Source organism: Dipodomys spectabilis, unplaced genomic scaffold (assembly GCF_019054845.1).
Source record: "Dipodomys spectabilis isolate Male_0828 unplaced genomic scaffold, ASM1905484v1 ptg000039l, whole genome shotgun sequence".
In the NCBI taxonomy this organism is placed as follows: domain Eukaryota; kingdom Metazoa; phylum Chordata; class Mammalia; order Rodentia; family Heteromyidae; genus Dipodomys; species Dipodomys spectabilis.
The window spans coordinates 14,495,786-14,517,806 of record NW_024870716.1 but is presented as its reverse complement, the minus strand read 5'-3'; the positions used below and the strand labels follow the sequence as shown (position 1 = coordinate 14,517,806).

The following is a 22,021-nucleotide window of genomic DNA, read 5'->3' as shown; positions in this document are numbered from 1 at the left end:
AAGGAGGACAGTTTTAAGAAGTTTGTAGCTATCAGTGCTTTCACTGAAAACAAAGATCTCAAATAAAAAGGCTAATGATGCATTTTAAGAACTGAGAAAAACAAAAACAAGCAAACCTCAAAATTAAGAAAAGAAAAATAAAACAATGAAATGGGGACTAAAAGAGTAACGCAAATAATCATGAAGCAAAGAGCTGGTTCTTGGTAAAGAATAACAAGATTGATAGCTTTTAGCCAAACTAGCAAAAGCAAAATTAATAAAATTAAGCCATGAGAATGGGGATATCACAACAAATATCAATGAAATCCAGAGGACATCAGAGAATATTTTGAGCAAATGCAGTTATTATATTCAATGTATAATATGTAAAAACTGAACGATGTAACTTGAGGGCAGGATGAGAAGGGGAAAAATGGGGCCAAATGATGAAAGAAGTGACACTGATCAAGGTGAACTGTACTTACAACCTGACTTACCAAATTGTTACCTCTTTTAAAACTACTTAAAAAGGGCTGGGAAGGTGGCTCAGTGGTAGAGCGCTTGCCTTACATGCCTGAGGCCCTGGATTCAATTCCTCAGCACCACATAAGCAAAAAGAAAAAAGCTGGAAGTGGTGCTGTGGCTCAAGTGGTAGAGCGCTAGCCTTGAGCTGAAGAGCTGAGGGACAGCGCCCAGGCCCAGAGTTCAGGCCCCATGACCGGACCCCAAAAAAAAAAAAAAAAAAAACTACTTAAAAATATTTTGGAAAATTATAAATAATTTATAAGTTAGAAATTCTAGAAATTAGATCAATTTCTAGACACATATGATCCACCACAACTGAACCCACAAAGATATATAAAGTGACTAGATTTATAATGAAATGAGATGGGAACAGGGATAGTCTCCCAATAAAGAAAAGCCCAGATCTGGATGAAGTCACTGCTGATTTCCACCAAGTCTTTAAATATCAACTAACACTACTCAGATTACTGTATAAAATAGAAAGAAAAGGAGCATTACCAAACTCATTCTATCAATCCATATGACCCAGATACCAAAACCAGATAAGGACACACACACTCGCGCGCACGCACGCACGCACACACATGACAAATTTCCTTGATGAAAATAAATTCAAAACTCTCAATAAATTTTTGAGACCAAATTTAAAATATAAATAACATTAAGGGCAGAAATACAATCTGAGACAAAAATAATGATAATCTCAACAGGTCAAAGTCTTTGACAAAATCCAACATCTCATCATGGCAAAAGCCCTGAACAAGAAATACAGAAACAAAAAAAGGCTTGATATAAACAAACCCATAACCAACATTAAAAAACTGAAGACATTTTCAGAAAAATGGACACAAACTAAAAGCAAGTATTTCCTCTATATTCAGTAACAGGAAAAGGACATTCATTCTTACTCTTATTTTAAAAACAGTGCTAGTGACACAGCTCCAGTTGTCAAATATTTGCCTTAAAAAAAGAAATTGAGAATTGAGGAAGACATTAGAAGATGGAAAGACTTCTCTAACATTTTTCACAGAAACAGAAAAGGCAATCCAAAAATTCAAAAGGAAGCACAAAAGACCCTAGACAAAGCAATTCTAAACATAAAGAGTAATTCTGTAGGCATCATAATGCCTGACCTCAAATTATGCTAGAGCCATACTAATATATATTAACAAAAACCACGATATTGGTAACAAAACAGACACATAACGCCACGATATTGAGTAGATGATACAGAAATAAGCCCATACAGCTACAACCACTGGATTCTTTACAAAGGTGCCAAAAACATACTTTAGAAAAGACAGCCTCGTCTTTCCATTTCCTAACAAATGGGGGAATGTCATTCTTTCTGATGGAGACACTGGAAAAAATTATATTAAGTGAAGTAAGCCAGGCCCAAAGAAACATAGGTCCCATGGTTTCCCTTACTTGCAATAACTAGTATATGTCTGAAACAAGCAGAAAAGGTCAGATAAATGGATGTTGGGCAAAATGAACCCCAAGATAAGGGCTCAAATGGTTTTTCTTTCTTCCTATTGTTTCTAACATATTTATAAGGTATTTCTTTGTTGCTTTGTATGTCCCTCCCCCATGGTATAACCCTTGTTTTCACTGTATTTGATGTTGGAATAATTTGGGGAGGGGAAGGGAAAAAACAAATTGTTCAAATAGGGATACAGGTAGACCCAGTGCAACAACGAGATGTATAAGACATTATGTCAAGAAAAGAACTTTACAACTTTGGCAGGGGGAAGGGGGAGAGGGGGAGATGGGAAGGGGAAACAAAGGAGGAAGCAACAATGCTTGATAAGAAATGTACTCATTACCTTGCTCATGTAATTGTAACCCCTCTGTAGGTATTTTCACAAAAAAAAAAAAAAAAAAATGCATGTTTTAGGAGGGAAAAAAAAGTCTCAAGGACTTTTCTTATCAGGCTGGCTTTGAACCACGATCCTCAGATCTCAGCCTCCTGAGTAGCTAGGATTACAGGCGTGAGCTACCGGCGCCCAGCTTGCCCTGCATCTTGTAAATACATTTTTCTAATTTGGGGAGGAAAAGGGAAATAACAAAATGCTGAAACAAGGGTACAAGTTGACCCATTGTAAGAATGTGACGTACAAGACACTATGTGGAAAACCAACTTTACAACTTGGGGAGGGGGAGGAATATGGGAGTTGGGGAGACAAAGGATAGTAGGGGAAAAGGGAGTGGGTAAAAATGCATGATAGGAAATATACTCATTACCTTACTCATGCAACTGTAACCCCTCTGTATAGTATCTTTACAATAAAAAATATTAAAAAGGAAAAAAAAAGACAGCCTCTTCAACAAATGGTGCTGGGAAAATTAGATGACCACATGCAGAAGGCTAAAACTAGAGCCTCATCTCTCTCTCTGCACAAAACAATCTAAAATGGATCATAAACCTTAATATAAGATCCGAAAGATTTTCACAATTAAAAAAAAACCCAAAAGGCTTGAATTACTAGAGGAAAAATATATAGAGAAACCACTTCAAAATAGAGGCAAGGCAACTATCTCCTGAACACTACCTAATAGCTCAAGAAACAAGATCAAGAACCTGATGAATGAGACTGAATCAAAATGAAAAAGCTTCTGTACATTAAAGAAAATATTAAGTGATGAAACCACCTACAGAATGGAAGAAAAATCATTACAAAGTATTCATCTGACAAGGGATTGATACTGAGAATACATAAAGAGCTGAGAAGTTTAAATTCCCTAAGAATATAAGCCAGTTATTAAACTGGCTAAAAAATGTTTTTAAAAAAAAGAAGAGGAAAAAACACATTAAGAAATTTTCAGCATCCATAGATATAAAGAAAATACGCATCAACACAACAATAAAATTCCATCTCACACAATAGGGTAGCAGGTAAACAACCCTGCTGACAAGAATGCAGGAAACAGGGGGCTGGGAAGGTGGCTCAGTGGTAGAGCGCTTGCCTTGCATGCATGAGGACCTGGGTTCGATTCCCCAGCACCACATAAGCAAAAAGGAAAAAAGCCAGAAGTGGCGCTGTAGCTCAAGTGGTAGAGTGCTAGCCTTGAGCTGAAGAGCTGAGGGACAGCGCCCAGGCCCAGAGTTCAGGCCCACGACCAGACCCAAAAAAAAACCCAAAAAACAAAAAACAAAAAGAATGCAGGAAACAAAACAAAACCAGAAACTATACAATGTTCCACTATGGAAATCAGTATAGAGATTCCTCAAGAAAGTAAAAACATTCCTGGACATATATGTGAAGGAATGCAAGTTAGCATACATTACAAGTATCTGTATATTCATATTCATAACAGCACTATTCACATTTGCCAAGTTATAGAATCAACCTAAGTATCCATTAACTAATGAATGGATTAAAAAATATGACAAGTATGTACACATACTGAAGTATTCAGATAATATGAATACATATACACATATATGTGTGCATATGTATTACATGCTCATGTGTACATAGGTCACACACACAATGAATTATTCAGACATAAAGAAGAATGTTATTGGGCTGGGAAGGTGGCTAAGTGGTAGAGCGTTTGCCTTGCATGTTTGAGGCCCTGGGTTCAATTCCTTAGCACCACATAAGTAAAAAGAAAAAAAGCCGGAAGTGGCACTGTGGCTCAAGTGGTAGAGCATTAGCCTTGAGCTGAAGAGCTGAGGGACAGCGCCCAGGCCCAGAGTTCAGGCCCTACAACTGGACCAAAAGAAAAAAAACAAGAAATGCCAAAGAGCATGGATATTAACTATGACTAAAGGTTATAATTCCCCTCCAACTTTTTCATTAAAATAATCATTAACTTTACCATGCTGACAGTCAATAGCAATTTTTTTTAATTTCAAGTATTTCTTCCTGACCATAACATTAAAATAATGAAATAGCATGGCTCAGTACTCAGAGAAGACTTAAATTTTAAATGCACAACTAACTATACTGACTCTTAATCTATTTAGAAACAACATTAGCTAAAGGGTCCAGGAAACAAATACACAAAGAATACAATTGTGACTGCTCTTCATGGAAACCAAAGTAAAGCACAGTTCATAGATATTCCTCCAGTGATAACAACACATGTAGAGCAAAAAACCAACAAAGTCTTGAATACGTGCAGGGATAAGAACATGTCTAAGAGAAAGCTCTGACCCATTTCCTACAAGCTTTCTTGAGGAGTAAAGATAGGTCTGACTTCTAAGAGGATGCATAGACATTAACTAAAGAAAGGGAGGCAAAGGTATTCTGGCAAAAGGAACAACAGACTAAAGATTCTGTGGCAAAGGGAGCATATAGCCACACAGGTACGCAAAGCGTAGGCACAGAGGAGAAAGCTGTGAAATGAGATAAGGGGCCAGACAACACATGGCCTTATAAGACATCTAACAGTCTTGACTTTCCTAGGAACAGCAGAAAGCATTGGTGGGTTTATTTATTTATTTATTTAGTCAGTCCTGGAGCTTGAACTCAGGGGCTGGGCACTGTCCCTGAGTTTCTTTTGCTCAAGGCTAGCACTCTACCCCTTGAGCCATAGCACCACTTCATGTTTCTGAGGAATTGAACCCATGGCTTCATGCATGCTAGGCAAGCACTCTACCACTAAGCCACATTCCCAGCCCATTGGAGGATTTTAAAAGCTAAAGGACACATAGTCAGGATTAAAGTTCTGAAAGTAGAAGACTGGATACAAAAGGTCTAAGTAGGAAGCTACTATGAGATTCTAGGTAAAAATAGGATTCATTGGGGAGATACAAATGGGCGTGTATTTTTGGAGAGATACGTAATGGAAAAAATGTGATGATGAATTAAATATGAAGCAGGTCAGTCAGATGTCTTTTTTTTTTTTTTTTTGGGGGGGGGGTCCGATCGTGGGCCTGAACTCTGGGCCTGGGCGCTGTCCCTCAGCTCTTCAGCTCAAGGCTAGAGCTACCACTTGAGCCACAGCGCCATTTCTGGCTTTTTTCTTTTTATTTATGTGGTGCTGAGGAATCAAACCCAGGGCCTCAAGCATGCAAGGCAAGCGCTCTACCACTGAGCCACCTTCCCAGCCCCAGTCAGATGTCTTAAAGATGATTTTGAGGCTTCTGCCCTATAGTACTGTATAAGATAAGAGGGTCATTCACTCAAAGAAGGGAGATCTCAAGACCAGTTCCAGGAAGAGAGCTCACATTATACTGGGAGTGCTGAGTTTTAGATGCCTAAGACATATTAAATACAATTAGACAGTAGAATATACACATCTGGAGCTTTGGGGAAACCAATGGCTGAGATATAAGCCTGCTGCTCACTGAGACTTCCCTGACTTTAAACAGGTAAATAACCACATGCAGCTGCCTGTGTTCCTGAAGCTGCAGAATGTTACAGTGTTAGCTGTAACATATGCAACTACATCCAAGGGAACCATGACTTTTAGAGAAATATATATATATGATAAAATAAAAATTATATATAAATATTTTTTTTTCTGTTTTGGGGGGCAAGTCCTGGGGGCCGGTCCTTGAACTCAGGGCCTGGGCACTGTCCCTGAGCTCTTTGGCTCAAGGCTAGCTCACTCTACCATTTGACCTACAGTACCACTTCCAATGTTTTCTGAATAGTTCCTTGGAGATGGGAGTCTCACAGACTTTCCAGCCCAGGCTTGCTTGGAATCATGATCCTTAGATTACAGCCTTTCTCTCCCTCTCTCCTCTCTCCCTCTCTCTTTCTCTCCTTCTCTTCCTCTCTCCCCCCTCCCTCCCTCTCTCTCTCTTTCTCTGCTGGCCTGAGAATTGAATTTGGGGCATGGGCACTGTCCCTACACTCTTTTGCTTAAAGCTAGCACTCTTCTACTTTGAGGCATAGAGAAATAATTTTTATTTCTAAGGATATGTTTTCAAAATTGATTAAACCGCCTCACAGGTCCTCAGCAATTTCCATGAACTACATTTTCAAAATGTTTTCCACATTCTTTTGTTAAACATTAATATATATTTACCACAATAATTTTTGCTTCTGTTAAAACTAGTAGGTGAACTTCAAGATTTCTGAGATAGGGGCTGGGAAGGTGGCTCAGTGGTAGAGCGCTTGCCTCGCATGCCTGAGGCCCTGGGTTCGATTCCTCAGCACCACATAAGAAAAAAGAAAAAAGCCGGAAGTGGCGCTGTGGCTCAAGTGGTAGAGCACTAGCCTTGAGCTGAAGAGCTGAGGGACAGCGCCCAGGCCCAGAGTTCAGGCCCCATGACCAGACCCCCCCCCCCCAAAAAAAAAAGATTTCTGAGATATATTACAAGCATATCTAAGGTCCATCACTATCTCACTTCAGAACAAACACATACCACATGACCAAAGTCAATCATTTAATTCTCTGACAGCTCCTATTTACATAAAAATCATTGTAAAGAATTCAGCCAAATATTAAGGCTTAAAGGTTTTTGAAAATAACCTTCAAATCTCAAAATTGCCTTGAATATTAGGACTGGATGAAGTATTTATAATTCAAGGCTATTTATAATTCAAGGCTAGCTTACTCTATCACTTGAGCTAGATTAGAAGCTAATTTATAAGCGTCAAATGTGAACTCAAAACACACACAGAGGGGCTAGGAAGGTGGCTCAGTGGTAGAGTGCTTGCCATGCATGCATGAGGCCCTGGGTTCGATTTCTTAGCACCACATAAGCAGAAAAAGCCAGAAGTGGTGCTGTGGCTCAAGTGGTAGAGCACTAGCCTTGAGCAAAAGAGCTGAGGGACAGCGCCCAGGCCCAGAGTTCAGGCCCCACAATCAACCGGAAAAAAAAAAAAAAGACACACACAGGTTTGCCAGCTTATAGTTTAACAAAATGAACACCAAGCAGTTAGAACTGGTGGTGTAAAGGGGTTTGAGGTCAAGAGGGTGGGGATTATACAAATAGAGGAGGAAGGGTGGGGAAATGCAATCACAATATTCACTATACATATGTGAAAATGGAACTACAAAAATAGAGACTGAGTAAGGCCAAATAAGATGGGGGAGAATGATAAAAGGGGTGATATTGATCAAGATGCATTATACTCATAAACAGACATCTTGAACTCTAAAACCCCTCTGTACAACTACTTAAAGATAATTTTTTAAAACTAAAGAGAAAATAAAACAAAGAAACTCAAAATAGTTCTTTCCCATGACTCACCACTCTTCAGGAAATCTACATGTGCATCCTTGTGATGAAGCAGTTCCACATCATAATTGGCAGATGTGTTAGCATGTTGTTCTTCCTTCAAGCAAAATTTAAAACATTCACAAAAACTTGGTTTTGATTACAAAATGAAGAAATTAACTATTCATCTTGCTTTTTGGTTTAAACTGAAGTCAAATACACTCAACCACAGCAAGCTAAAATAATGGTAATTATTTCAGTAATTTGTCTACTGAAAGATACAACAGAATAAGCTAACAGATTTCTTACGTAACTATGTAACAGTGAATATAGAAATTTTGGGGTTTCTTTTCTACCCATTAATGTATTTTTTCACAAAATAAGAAAATGAAAATAATTTATATAAACTGAAAGTGAAATCATGGTTAAAAGAGAAAAAGCATCTTTAAATATCTACACTAAATTAATGAACATGTCATTTAAAATAGCAAATACAAACTAATAAATAAGTCTTCTATCTTGTTTTCACATAATAAATAAGAACTTGACCACTATTTACCTAAATGGACAAAGGCCAAAGATAACACACCAGAAGCAAACAAATGTCAGTTACAATAAGCAAGTCATCAGTACACTCATAGTAATTTTCTTATAAAACTCTCTACTAAAGTACATTTATGTTATTTGTCAATTACTTCTACATTAGGGAGACTCACAGTGTGAGCCTAAGATTTCTTTCTGTTGTTATTGTTGTAGGGCTTGAACTCATGGCCTGGGCACCATCCCTGAGCTCTTTTGCACAAGGCTAGAGCTCTACCACATTGAGCCACAGCTCCACTCCAATTTTTCTGGGAGTTAATTGGAGATAAGACTCATGGATTTTCCTGCCTGAGCTGGCTTTGAACATCGATCCTATTTCAGCCTCCTGAATAGCTAGGATTACAGGCGTGCGCCACCAGAGCCTGGCAAGCCTAAGATTTGTAATAAGGAACTAGCCTATAGAATTAGGAGGAAACTAATAATGAAAGAAGTATATTTCCCATAAAACTGAATGTTGATAACTAATGCCAAAACAAACGTGGCACATAGCTATAATTACTATCCTCAGAAAGCTGAGATGGGAAGATCATTAGTTTAGGGCCAGATTGGACTGCACAGAAACATCCTGTCCACCTCTCCTAAACTGAAACTGTAGTATAACAAAATCAGTGTGAATGCTTAGGTATAATGGCTACTCTATATTTTGAGTATAATCAATACAGTTAAATTCAATTCAACTCAGTAACAACTCTAACACCTTACAATGGCCAAGCACTGTGACAATAGACAACTTAATATAATGCAAGTAAACAGGAATCAATAGATTCCTAAGAAAATCTGTTAAGTTAAATCATAGTACTTGCATCTCTTGTTTTTCAACTATAAAATAAACCAATTGGAAGCTATGACTTCTTCCCTAGTTATAAACAAAAGTTTCAGAAAGATTCACTAGAATACAGTAAGTGCATAAAATCTAATGCCTCAGAAAAAGAATCACAGAAAAAGAATTTAAAATACAGGCTATATTTTAATGAAAATAACAAGAACACAACTGTTCTTTATTTTACATGTTTGTAGCTGAAATAAAAGTATAGCATTTTGTTCTGTGATCCTTTCTTGTGGATTTTCAGTATTTACTGACCTGGTCACAGACACTGAATGTGGGCTAGCAAAACAAAAAATATAAAAGTAAAGAGAAAAAGTAAAGATTAAATTAAAATGAGCATGACAGGTCAAACAAATATTTTAAGAGCAAAGCAAAGCTTTCAAAGTAACAGGAAACAGAACCACCTACCTTCATGGGAATATTTGTGATTGTAGTTGAAGCCAAGTCGAAATGCTGCTGTACTAAAATATTCAATTTAGTAGCAAGATGCCGTCCTGCCCGAACACTGTGAACTTCACTGGTTAAAACAGGGGACAACTACAGAAAAGTATCCAAGAAAGATAACTCATCAGACATGAGAAGAAGGTAATTAACAATCAACAGAATTGGGCTGGGAATGTGGCTTAGTGGTAGAGTGCTTGCCTAGCATTCATTTCAATTCCTCAGTACTACATAAAGAGAAAAAGGCAGGAGTGGCATTGTGGCTCAAGTGGTAGAGTACTAACCTTGAGCAAAAAGAAGCTTAGGGACAGTGCCCATGCCCTGAGTTCAAGCCCCAGAACTGGCAAAAAAAACAAACAAAAACCCCCAAAACAATCAAGAAAATCATTTTTTGCTTTAAAATTGTTAATTTATTTATCATGCAAATAGTAAATGTTGGAAATATGTTTTGTCTATTCACCATCCCTAAATGGGCAAAATTAGTTTCTTTGTAACCAAAGTATAGTTTTATTAGAGTATATTCTTTTTCTAGTAAGGTAAAGAGATTTTCATATAATAAAAGTAGTTATTAAAGTAACTAAAGTTCACTAAAGTACTTAGGAAGAACACAAACTGTGCATAGGTTTGCTACAACATTTCATTAAAATAAGCATTAGGGAAGCAGAGGAAATCTCCAAATATAAGTCTTATGTTCCAACAGAGATGTATGCCATAAAAGTTTGCCTTGAAAATTTTGCAGAAAATATTGACAATGTCATCGTTTTAATACTGTTTTCCCCACATTCATTAATAACAATCCATAATAATCTTCTCATCCAACACTTATCCACACTTACTTCTTTTTTAGGACGATCAGATACAAGGCTGTCCTCACCAACTGGGTAGGTATGAATCAAGACCAACTCACATTTTTGAATCTGCATGAGACTTTAAAAAAAACTTTTTACATAAGATAAAAAAAGATATACACTCTCTAAAGAACTGAGGCAGGTAAACTATTAAAATCTTATTGTACTAAAAATATATGGCTAAAATCAAATATTATTATTGTCAATCTAGTTACAAAGAGTATATAATGACTACATTTGCATTAACACTGAATAGTAAATAATTATACATGTAAATGACCTGGGGACTATTTGAGTATGTTGGCTGAAGATGGAGGGTAATCTATTGCACTGAGCTCCTGATTAAAGGGTCTGCATTGACACCAACAAGAGTATAGTGTTATAACTGAATTTCAGAAAACCTAGTAAAAAATATAGAGTTGATATAGAAAAAAAAGTTTTCATTTGCAGTAGCTTTTTTCTTTTTAAAAATCCACACAGTGCAAGCTAAATATCACTGGCTCAAGTCTGTCTACAATCTTAGGTACTTGGAAGGTAAAAAATGAGAACACTGCATCTAAAGACCAAAGCACACAAAAAAGGACTCCTTCTCAACCCACAACAGAACACAGTAGCATGCACCTGTCATCCCAAGCTCTATGAGATGCTCAGATTGAGAGTACTGTGGAGCCTGACAAGAAGTCCCTGCGGCACTGTCTCCATAGAAGGGCAGCTAGACATAGTGGCAAGTGTCTGTGACCCAGTTAGCACAGAAACATAAGATCAGAGCTCAAGTGCTCTAAGACAGGAAACAAGATTCTATCCTAAAATTAGCCAGTGAGAAACAGGGATGGAGGCATGGCTTAGTGGTATTGTGCAAACCTAGCAAGAGCAAGGCCCTGAGCTACAAATCCCAGTATAGACAAAAAAAAATCACACAATGCAATGAGCTACGTTTTAGTTTGGTACATACTGAATAATGCCACCAACAATCTGCATATTTTCTAAATTTGTAACACAAACTGTGAGAATGAGCCATCAAAACAAATACGCATTAAAAATTTATGTATTATGTTGTCCTTCTGATCACTTTTCTTGAGTGAAAAAAGTAACTTCCAAAGTACCAAGAAAAATAGAAACAAAGTTTCTAATCCAAGTTAGAATTGCAGACTAATTTGTTGAGTCAAGTAACAGAATTCAAGGGAGTATAATAATCACATTAAAATTTTTTCAGCAGGGCACCAGTGGGTCACACCTATAATCCTAACAACTCAGAATGCTGAGATCTGAGGATCTCAGTTCCAAGCCAGCCAGGAAGAAAAAGTCGATGAGATTCTTTATCTCCAATTAACTAGCAAAAAGCCAGAGTGGAGGGATAGTAGAGTCCCAGCCTTGAGAGAAAAAGCTAAGGAACAGAGTTCAAGTCCTAGTACTAGCAAAAAAAAAAAAAACAAAAACACCCTGCAAATAATCACACTGAAATCACATCACATAAAATAATCACATAAAATATGAAGTTAAAGGCAATATTTTGTTTATGAATTATACTCACTGATCTGAATTTGCAGCCAGCTTATTATGTTCATGAATTGTTTCCTGGACACAGTCTTCAAGCATTCGTACATGACTATCACTATGGAATGAAAAAGTGGAGCAAAACTAAAACAATTATTCAGCTGTTTGTTGGTAAGAGCATGTCAAATCATTTCAGTAAAGGTATATTTTTCTCACTTACAATAACAAGCTAGATAAAAAACTACTAAGGGGCTGGGAAGGTGGCTCAGTGGTAGAGTGCTTGCCTCGCATGCATGAGGCCCTCAGCACCACATAAGCAGAAAAAGCCAGAAATGGTGCTGTGGCTCAAGTGGTAGAGCGCCCGCCACAAGCTGAAGAGCTCAGGGACAGCTCCCAAGCCAAGTTCAGGCCCCATGACCGACCAAAAAAAAAAAAAAAATACTAGTAAGAAAAAATTAGCCAAATCAATTTTCATTATGATTATCTAAACCAGTTTTCATGTAGGTGGGTTTTTTTTTAATTTAGAATTGAACAGACATAGACTCAATACAAGGGGAAAAATTACACTGGCCACTTTCAATATGCTTATATGATTTCATGCTGATCCTGATTTTTACACAGAATCCACAATAGAAATTGGAATTCCCCCAGTGAAAGCATGGCTTCAATTCATATATACCCCACCTTTTTGCATTAGTAATGCAGATTATTCGTCCTCTATTCCCAACACGTTCTGCATTCTCCATGAGTAAAGTACGAGCCTCATGTTGGTATTCAGTAATTTTGCAAAGGGTCTCCACGGCAGCCACAAGACCATGCAGAATACTGCAGCACTCTGGGTCCGCACGAGGGTTAGGAGGACCAACGGCTGCTAATGATGCCATAAGCTACAAACCAGGAGAAATGATGGTGACAAAGAGACAAAAACACCAGAAGAAAACTGCAAACCCATGTTTCTAAAAATTATTCTTAACAAAATACTAGTAAAACTCAGTGACACACAAAAGAATTATACAGCATCATCGAGGAAGACTTACCTCAAGAATATAAAGTTGACTTGATATAAAAAAATCAATTCATATAAGATACCGTATCAACAGAATAAAAAACAAAAGTCATGTAATCACCTCCATAAACACAGAAATAGGCACTTAACAAAATCCAAGTTAAAAATATACACAGATAAAAAAATTCAGTAAACTAGGAATAGACAAATACCTTAAATAGATAAAGGATACTAAAGAAAACCCCACAGGGCCAGGCACTGGTAGTTCACACCTATAATCCTATCAGTAGCTGAGATCTGAAGATTGCACAGTTCAAAACCAACCCAGGCAGAAAAGTCTGTGAGACTCTTAACACAATAAACCACTCAGAAAAAGCTGGAAGTGGTGCTATGGCTCAAGCAGTAGAGCACTAGCCTTGAACAAAAGAAGCTCAGAAGCTGGGCGCTGGTGGTTCATGCCTATAATTGTAGCTACTCAGGAGGCTGAGATCTGGACAACAGTTCAAAGCCAGCCCAGGCTTTGAGTCTGTGAATCTCTTATGTCAAAATAAAAACAGAAACAAAAACCCACCAAAAAATGGAAGTAGTGCTGTGGCTCAAAGTGGTAGAGTGATAGCCTTGAGCAAAAAACCTTGGAGACAGCCTACAGACCTTGAGTTCAAGCCCTACAACCAACAACAACAACAGAATAAAATAAAGGGACAATGCCTAGGTCCAGGACTATTAAAAACAAAAAACAAAAAACACCCACTATAATATTTAGAACCAAAAAGTCAGTCACAAGTTGACAGTTCTTCAAAATGTTAAATACAGGTTACCAAAATTTCAACATTTCTTCGTTTATATCCAAAGAAAATGAAAACATAATTTTCATACACAAATAGGATGCCTATAGTAATATTATACATAACAGCCAGAAGGTGAATCTAAATGTCATTAACTGACAGGGAGATACACAAAATGTGGAGGAGCTAATGTAAGAGAAGTCATAAGAAGGTCTGAAATACTTACTGTTGCATACTACAACATAGGTGAACCTTGAGGATACTATGAATGCCAAATCAAAGGCAGTTACAAAAGACCATATATTGTATGATTCCATTATATGAAATGACTAAAACAGAGAACTATGTTCTGTTCTAGAAAATAGATTAGGCATGTCTTGTCTGATGAAGGAGTGGGGGGAGACAAGGGATAATAGCTAAAGTATATGGAAAATTTTTCAGGTGAAGATATATTGTAAAATTGACTCTAGTCATCACCATACACATTCGTGAATATATTTTTAATGATAACTGTAGATTTTAAGTAGGGGAAATGCATGGTATGTGAATTATTCTCAATCAAGCTATTTTGAATATGTGTGCTGGGTAGACTATCTGTCCGTAGTCCCAGCTAATGGGGAGGGTAAGACGGGAGGATCACTTGAGCTGGAGAGTTCAAGGCCAGCCTGAGCAAGGTAATAAGAGTTTGTCAAAAAAGGAGAAATACAAGAGGAAAGGAAAGAAAGGAAATGTAGGAATACAGTTTTTCATTTTTTGTTAATTCCCACCCCAGTCCTGAATCTCTAGCCTCCAGCTATGTGGGCAGAATGCTGTCCACCTGGTCCTGACTATCCTTCGAGGAGCTGAAGAATATCCCCCAAGTGATCTTTGAGCTTCTTCTGTAAACCACCATCTGAGTGTGGTTCTGTCCTTTATAACCCTATCCCATTAGAGGTCGCTGCTGCTCTTGGTTCTGAGGTATCCCAGGACAAGGCAATCACTGACCAGCTAAATAAAACTCCTTCATCACCTTTAATAGATAGATGCCTCTGTGGATTTCCTCAACTCTGGAGGTCATTACAGAAGAAGAGGAAGGAGGAGAGATGGAAAGCAAAAGGGCTGGGGAGAGGGGAAGGGAGGGAGGGAGAGAAGAAGAGGGGGAGAGAGGGAGGGGGAGAGGGAGAGAGAGGGAGAGAGGGAAAGAGAGGGAGGGAGGGAGAGGGAGAGAGAGGGAGAGAGGCAAGGGAGGGGGAGGGAGAGAGGGAAGAGAGAGAGGGAGAGGGAGAAGAAGAGGGAGAGGGAGGGAGAGAGGGAGAAGGAGGAAGGATAGGATAAGGGGAGAAAAAAGAAAGGAGGGGAAGAGAGGAGGGGAAGGGAGGGAAGTGGGGGAGAAGAGGGGAAGGGAAGGGAGAATTGTGCTTTATAAGCTATAAAGGCTATAATAAGGGCTGGGAATGTGGCTTAGTGGTAGAGTGCTTGCCTAACATGCATTCAACCCTGGGTAAATCAATTCCTCAGTACCACATAAACAGAAAAAGTCAGAAAAGGCACAATGGCTCAAGTGGTGGAGTGCTAGCCTTGAGCAAAAGAAGCTCAGGGGCCAGGAGCTGATGGCTCACGCCTATAATCCTTGCTACTCAGGAGATTGAGATCTAAGGATCATGGTTGTAAGCCAGCCCCAGCAGGAAAGTCTGTGAGACTCATATCCAATAAACCACCAGAAAACTGGAAGTGGCACTGTGGCTGAAGTGGTAGAGCACTAGCCTTGAGCTGAGGAGCTGAGGAACAGTCCCAGGCTCAGAGTTCAAGCCCCACAACCGACAAAAAAAAAAAAAAAAAAAAGAAGTTCAGGCACAGTGCCCAAGCCAAGTTCAAGCCCCATGACTGGCTATAATATGCAGGGTGCCATAGCTCATACTTATAATCCTAAGGAGGCTGGAAATATAATATTGTAATTAATATGCATATACACATATTTTAAGGTAGAAGAAAGGATTTTGAATGTTTTCATAATAAAGGAATTAAAATATTTGAGGACAAATGCAAAGCCAAGCCATTAAAATCATTTTTGAGTGACTGCCCTTAAAAAAATAAAAGGTGCCGGACTCCTGTGGCTTATGCCTGGTAGAGTGCTAGCCTTGAGCTGAAGAGCTGAGGGACAGTGCCCAGGCCCAGAGTTCAAGACCCACAACCAACATAAAAAAAAAAAAAACCAAGAACTGTTTTTTACTTATACTTGTTATAACAATTTTATCATTTTGGAGGCACCAAGCTTTAAATTTAGGGCCTCCACACATTCTAGCACTTAAGCCACACCTCTAGCACTTTTTACTTTAGTTTATTTTTCAGGAAGGGTCTTAATTTGAACTGGGATATACCCTCCTACCTATGCTTACACACACAGCTGAGATTACAAGCATGTACAATCACTCCTAGTGCTGATATATAACAATAAATAAGGAAAAGGCATCATGAGTAGGGGAAAACATAAAAAAAAAATCTTAAGAAATATTACTAATAAATAAGGTTTAAATTGACAATTCAATAAATAAGAGTAAAACATAGTTTAGGAATTGTATTAAATATGGAAGTAAATATTAGAAACTAGAATTGTAGATCAGAGGGAGACTAGAATGGAATTAACTAGATTTTGTAATGTAATTTTGGATTGTAAAACTATGTGCAACTAAATCATGAATTAAAAGAAAAATCTTTAAAAAGTACCACTATTGGGGGGGGGGGGGGGGGAGTGGAAGAAAAATGAGAAGGGATAATGGTGTTTGGCAAGAAATGTACTCATTACCTTATGTATGTAACTGTAACCCCTGTTTATCACCTTAACAATAAAATTTAAATTTAAAACAAGTATCACTATTTTTAAATAATTCTTAAAAATAGCCATAAATCAAAATGTATCATACCTCTTGTAAATTTTGGTCCTCTTGAGTCCAAGAATTTAAAACATGTGCTCCAGAATCACTCACAATGAAATTCACCTAACAGATGTTAAAGAAAAAGTATTCAATTCTAATTATACTCAAGCATCATCACATTTTACATTAATATGTAATTTCTAACACTGATTCATTGATTCATTCATTTGCATGCCAGGTGCTATTGTGGTACTGATTATGGGAACAGAGTAATAAATAAAACAGCACTATCACAATGTGGGGGAAGTCTGGAGAGGACAATAAGGTTAAAAAAAAAAAAGAACAACAACACACTGTAAGAGTAAAAACAAATAGTTGGGCACTGGTGGCTCACACCTGTAATCCTACCTACTCAGGAAGCTGAGATCTGAGGATCACAGTTCCAAGCCAACCCAGGCAAGAAAGACAGTAAGACTCATCTCTCTATTTTTTTTTTTTTTTTTTGGCTTGTCATGGGGGCTGAACTCTGGGCCTGGGCGCTGTCCCTCAGCTCTTCAGCTCAAGACTAGTGCCCTACCACCTGAGCCACAGCACCATTTCCGGCTTTTTCTGCTGATATCTGGTGCTGAGGAACTGAACAAACCCAAGACCTCATGCATGCAAGGCAAGCACTCTACCACTGAGCCACCTTCCCAGCCCTAGATTAACCTCTAAATAACCAGTAAAAAATTGGAAATGGGGGCTGGAAGGTGGCTCAGTGGTAGAGTGCTTACCTTACATGCACGAGGCCCTGGGTTCAATTCCTCAGCACCACATAAGCAGAAAAAGCTGGAAGTGGTGTGGTGGCTCAAGTGGTAAAGCACTAGCCTTGCACTGAAGAGCTCAGGGACAGTGCCCAGGTCCCATGACCAACAACAACAACAAAAATTGGAAATGGGCCTGTGGCTCAAGTGGTAGAGTGACAGCCATCAGTGGAAAAAGCTAAGGGATAGTACCCAAGCCCTAAATTCAAGCCCCACACTGGCACACATACACAAAAAAATTATTTTCAAATATAGCAAAAACAAACGTAAAAGCCTCTACATGTCCTTTCAAAAGGGCAAAAATCAGAGCAAGCAAAGAAGTAGGAGAAAAGTTTAAAGAAATGAGTAGCAAACTATTTACAGAGCACTGGAAGTCAAATAGTGGACATATACTATTCTGATTGTTATAGTAAAATGTAAATTTTGAAAATGCTATCAAGAGATATCTTGGGTGTTATCTTCAGCACAGAAAAAAAGGAAGGAAGGAAGGAAGGAAGAAAGAAAGGAAGGAAGGAAGGGAGGGAGGGAGGGAGGGATGGAACTGATAAGCCAGGCACTGGTGTGACTCATATTTTTAATCCTAGCTACTCAGGAAGGTGAGATCTGAAGATTGCAGTTCTAAATTAGCCACCCCACCTAGAAAAATTCCCATGAGACTCTTACTTGCAATTAACTACTCAGAAACTGGAAATGGTGCTGTGGCTCAAAGTGGTAGAGCACTAGCTTTGAGCAAAAAGAGCTCAGGGACAGTGCCCAGGCCCTGAGTTCAAACCTCATGACTAAGAGGGGAAAAAAAAAACCCAAACAACAACTCTCTGCTTAAGATGGCAATGATGATAAGGAATATATTCTGAAACATACTGAATGATTTACAGAAGGATGGATTTTTTTCTTTTCCTGGGATAATCTAACTCTAGTCTATAATCCTTTTTCCTAATACCCATAAAATACTAGTTTTCCCACCTTAAGTCCTCTGTCCTAAACCTTATCTGACAAGGATATATTTATTTTGTTCAAGACTGGCACTTGAGTCACTTTTCACTTCTGGTTTTCTGATGGTTAACTGGAGATAACCAGCAGGCTTTGAACCATGAGACTCAGGTATCAGCCTCCCAAGTAGTCAGGATTATAGGCATGAGCCATTGGAGCCCAGCCTGGGAATTTAATAGCCACTGTATTTAGACTGTCTCAATTAAATCTAGTAACAGGAAGTAGGTTTTAGGCTTACATGGGAGAAAAACTGGGGATTAGAGAGCTGAAGAAATAGAACCCAGGTCACACTGCTGAGCTAAAAATGCCAGAATTCAAACCAAAACCTATGCCTTCAAATCACAATGTTATTCATGTCCCTCCTCTATTCCTCTTCTTCCCTATTTCTCCTCCCCTCCTTTGTCTCCCTTCCTCCCCCTCCATCTGTCTTCTTATATTTTAACTTGGAATATATCTGAATATATAATATTGAACTGTATGTTCACCAGTGCTGTTCCTACTCTATATTTGACATTCTAGAACTGTCTAGGTCAAAGCTAGGCTACTGGAAAACAAAACAAAAAGCCTATCATCTACTTGTGGCAAATATAGTAAATTTCCACAACCAAAACATGTGAGATATTAAAACCCAAAGATAAATTCATGCCTGGAATTTCTAGCAGTTATCATAAGAGTTCTCTTACTGGTCAAAAAACTCCTCCTACTTAACATCTTTTGGTGGGGGGGGAGTGGAAATCCAAGCTGTCTATGCTGACCCAAACCCAGCCCTCACTTAGCATCTTAAACTCATTTCTAACACTGCAAAATACTAACATAGTTAAGTATTTATACTCACTAAAATTAGAATCAGCAAGCCTACTTAGGTTCAGATTTGCTTCTGTTTACAACTATACAACTCAAAACAAGTTTCTTCTCTTCACTTCAATCTATATCAACAATATGACAGGAACAAACAAGGCTAACATTCAGCTGGCACACATCAGCACAACCCATCAAACTGCTTATTGCCAACATTCATTCCTTCTGCATGGGTGACAAAGCTTGTTTCATAGTTTCATACATGCTTTGACTATTTCTCTAATACCCTATTATGTCCCAACATAGCCTTAATTCAAACAGTTCTATGAAACTGTTAGAATTAGAAGAGCTCATAAATGTAAACATGTCTGGTATATGGAAATAAGTGCTCAATGATTACTGTGTCATTATTACTGGCCCCAATTATATACCAATAATATAATAATTCCAAAGGGCAGTTAAGTTCTTAGAGAGGTGTGTGTGTGTGTGTGTGTGTGTGTGTGTACACGCGCTCGCGCATGCACATAAGCACATTAGTACTAAGGCTTGAATTCAGGGCTGGGCAATCTCCCTTTTCTTTTTCATTCAAGGCTTGCATTTAAATAACAGCTCCACTTCCAGCTTTATGCAGGAAATTAAAGAGAAGACTGTCATAAACTTTCTAACCTAGGCCGGCTTTGAACTGTGATCCACAAATCTCAGTCTCCTAAGTAAGCTAGTATTATAGATGCAGGCCATCAGCACCCAGCTTTCTTAGGTATTTTCAAATAAAATTTTAAGTGAACTCTATAGCAACTTCAGGTAAATTTACATAAAGTACATTCTCCCCCAATATCATAATTGTTTGTAATTCATACTCACCAACTTTTTGAAAGGAAATATATCATACATTATTCTACAATACTCCATGGAAGATTCTACTGAACAAGTCCACAATGATTTAGAGATAGGGGCCAAAGGAATGATTCCTTGGGTTCTATTCTTCACCAGCATGTCAAATTCAACATGCTGTCTGCATGATTCTGCCATGTAAGGACAGTGATCCACAACAAAGACAGTTTTATGAGACTCCGAAAAAATCTTCATTTTTAGTCTGTATGAGAGAAAAAATACTAGTTGATATGTAACATTTAGTACCTTAAATTATCCTAATCAATGTGCCTTTTCCTCAAAAAGATCTGATGATAGGGAACATGAATAATATGTTAAAGGAAGTTGACCAACAGTGTACTTTTCATTTTGTTTTATTTGGTACTAGGGTTTGAACTTAGGGCCTTGCACTCCTGCTCAGCTTTTTCCCCTCAAGGCTGGTGCTCTACCACTTAATCCACATTTTCACTTCTAGCTTTTTGCTTGTTAATGAAAGTAAGAGTCTCATGGACTTTCCTGCTTGGGCTGGCTTTAAACCACGATCCTCATTTCTCAATCTACTGAGTAGTGAGGATGACAGGAAGTCACCTACACCAAGCAATATAAAGTTTATGCAAGTGTCTCAATTCAAAGGATGAACTATACCACATTAAACTGCCACTTTATCAGGCACAAGCAAAATTAATTCATACTTTTTCTTTTTGAAAAAAAGGGTCAAAAAAAATTTTTACATGATTGTATCTGATGGCCTTACATCTATCAAATATAATTAATGACAAATACTTTTCCAAATGCACTTTCGCTGATCGTTGCTGATTGTCACAATCCACCATTTTTTTATTGCCCTCTAAAATAATGAGAAGGTTTTACAACTTATTAAAAAAAGACAAAGGCTAGTGTGAGGGAAAACTAACAGTGAAGAAGACAGCAAAAGAACCACCCAAAACCCAATAAACATTTCCTAAGAAAACTAAATAACTGGGGCTGGGAAGGTGGCTCAGTGGTAGAGCGCTTGCTTGCATGCATGAGGCTCTGCGTTCGATTCCTCAGCACCACATAAGCAAAAAGCCGGAAGTGGCGCTGAGGGACAGCGCCCAGGCCCAGAGTTCAGGCCCCACGACCAGACCCAAAAAAAAAAAGAAAAGACAACTAAATAATACCAGTAATTCACATTAGGATAAGGATCCAAAGTCACATTCTCCACCGTTCTCTTTTAATTTACCACAATAACTTACATGCAGAACAGGAGAGAACTTAAGTAGGTACCATCACAATGGTAAGGAAGATAAACTTTCAAAACTTCTTACAAAAACAGCGCATGTGGCACTCTTTTGTTTTTTTTTGGGGGGGGGGGGGGAGTGGAGGGGTCCTGGTATTGGAGCCTGAACTGGGCCCTCATGCGCTCCTTTAAGGTTTTTCACTCAAGGCTGGAGCTCTACCACCTGAGTTACACCTCCACTTCCGGCTGGTTGCTGTTTAAGGGTTGACTTCAAACCGCAATCCTCAGGTTTCAGCTTCCTGAGAAGCAGGGGTTGTAGGCGTGAGCCACCGGCGCCTGCTACGTTAATCTTAAATTGAGGAGAAAGCCACATTCGAAATATACATACTAAGCACGGTGAAAGTGTTCATCAAAGCCAAGGTTTTCAATGACCCCATTATGTTCTTTAGCTCAGAAGTTTCTGTCTCCCCCTCTTTCTGGACACTTTGCAGAAGGGAGTTGGGGGGAGGGCGGGCGGAAAGTACAAGGTGAGTGGATAAGGGAAGACCTCAGGATGGAGGTTAGCTTACTTTCGTGCTTGGTCCTGCAGCGACAACGAACAGAGGCTGTGGAGCACCGCCTCTCTGGAAAAGGCTGCAGCCGGGGTGGGTGGATAGAGAGTCAGCATACAATCTGTGTCTGGTACCCACAACAGAAGGCTACGTTTTCCCGTTCACCTAGCACACCACTGCTCCCCAGGCAGCCTGAATGTCCAAACGTGCGCATGCGCGCGCCCTCACACACGCCAGGACGCGCGCATGCACAGAGGCCTCGCCAACAGACGGCCGAGCTTCCCTTCCCCTCACAGAACTGACGTACTAAA

At 38.8% G+C, this 22,021-nt stretch overlaps 1 protein-coding gene across 3 annotated transcripts in view; it reads right to left on the bottom strand.

Moving 5' to 3' along the window:
• The window catches only part of Ints13 (integrator complex subunit 13), a 45,077-nt gene extending 23,099 nt beyond the window's left edge, over positions 1 to 21,978 (bottom strand). The window contains exons 1-8 of one of the 3 annotated variants that reach the window (XM_042677452.1): positions 21,729 to 21,978; positions 19,932 to 20,163; positions 16,528 to 16,602; positions 12,521 to 12,723; positions 11,874 to 11,954; positions 10,331 to 10,421; positions 9,462 to 9,590; positions 7,661 to 7,745 (exon numbers count right to left, since the gene is read on the bottom strand). In XM_042677452.1, coding sequence (XP_042533386.1) covers positions 7,661 to 7,745; positions 9,462 to 9,590; positions 10,331 to 10,421; positions 11,874 to 11,954; positions 12,521 to 12,723; positions 16,528 to 16,602; positions 19,932 to 20,163; positions 21,729 to 21,826 — 994 coding nt within the window. In that variant the 5' untranslated portion in view covers positions 21,827 to 21,978. The remainder of the gene's footprint in view (positions 1 to 7,660; positions 7,746 to 9,461; positions 9,591 to 10,330; positions 10,422 to 11,873; positions 11,955 to 12,520; positions 12,724 to 16,527; positions 16,603 to 19,931; positions 20,164 to 21,728) is intronic. The other 2 variants (XM_042677454.1, XM_042677453.1) reach the window with 2 other exon arrangements.
• Between the last annotated feature and the right edge of the window lie 43 nt (positions 21,979 to 22,021).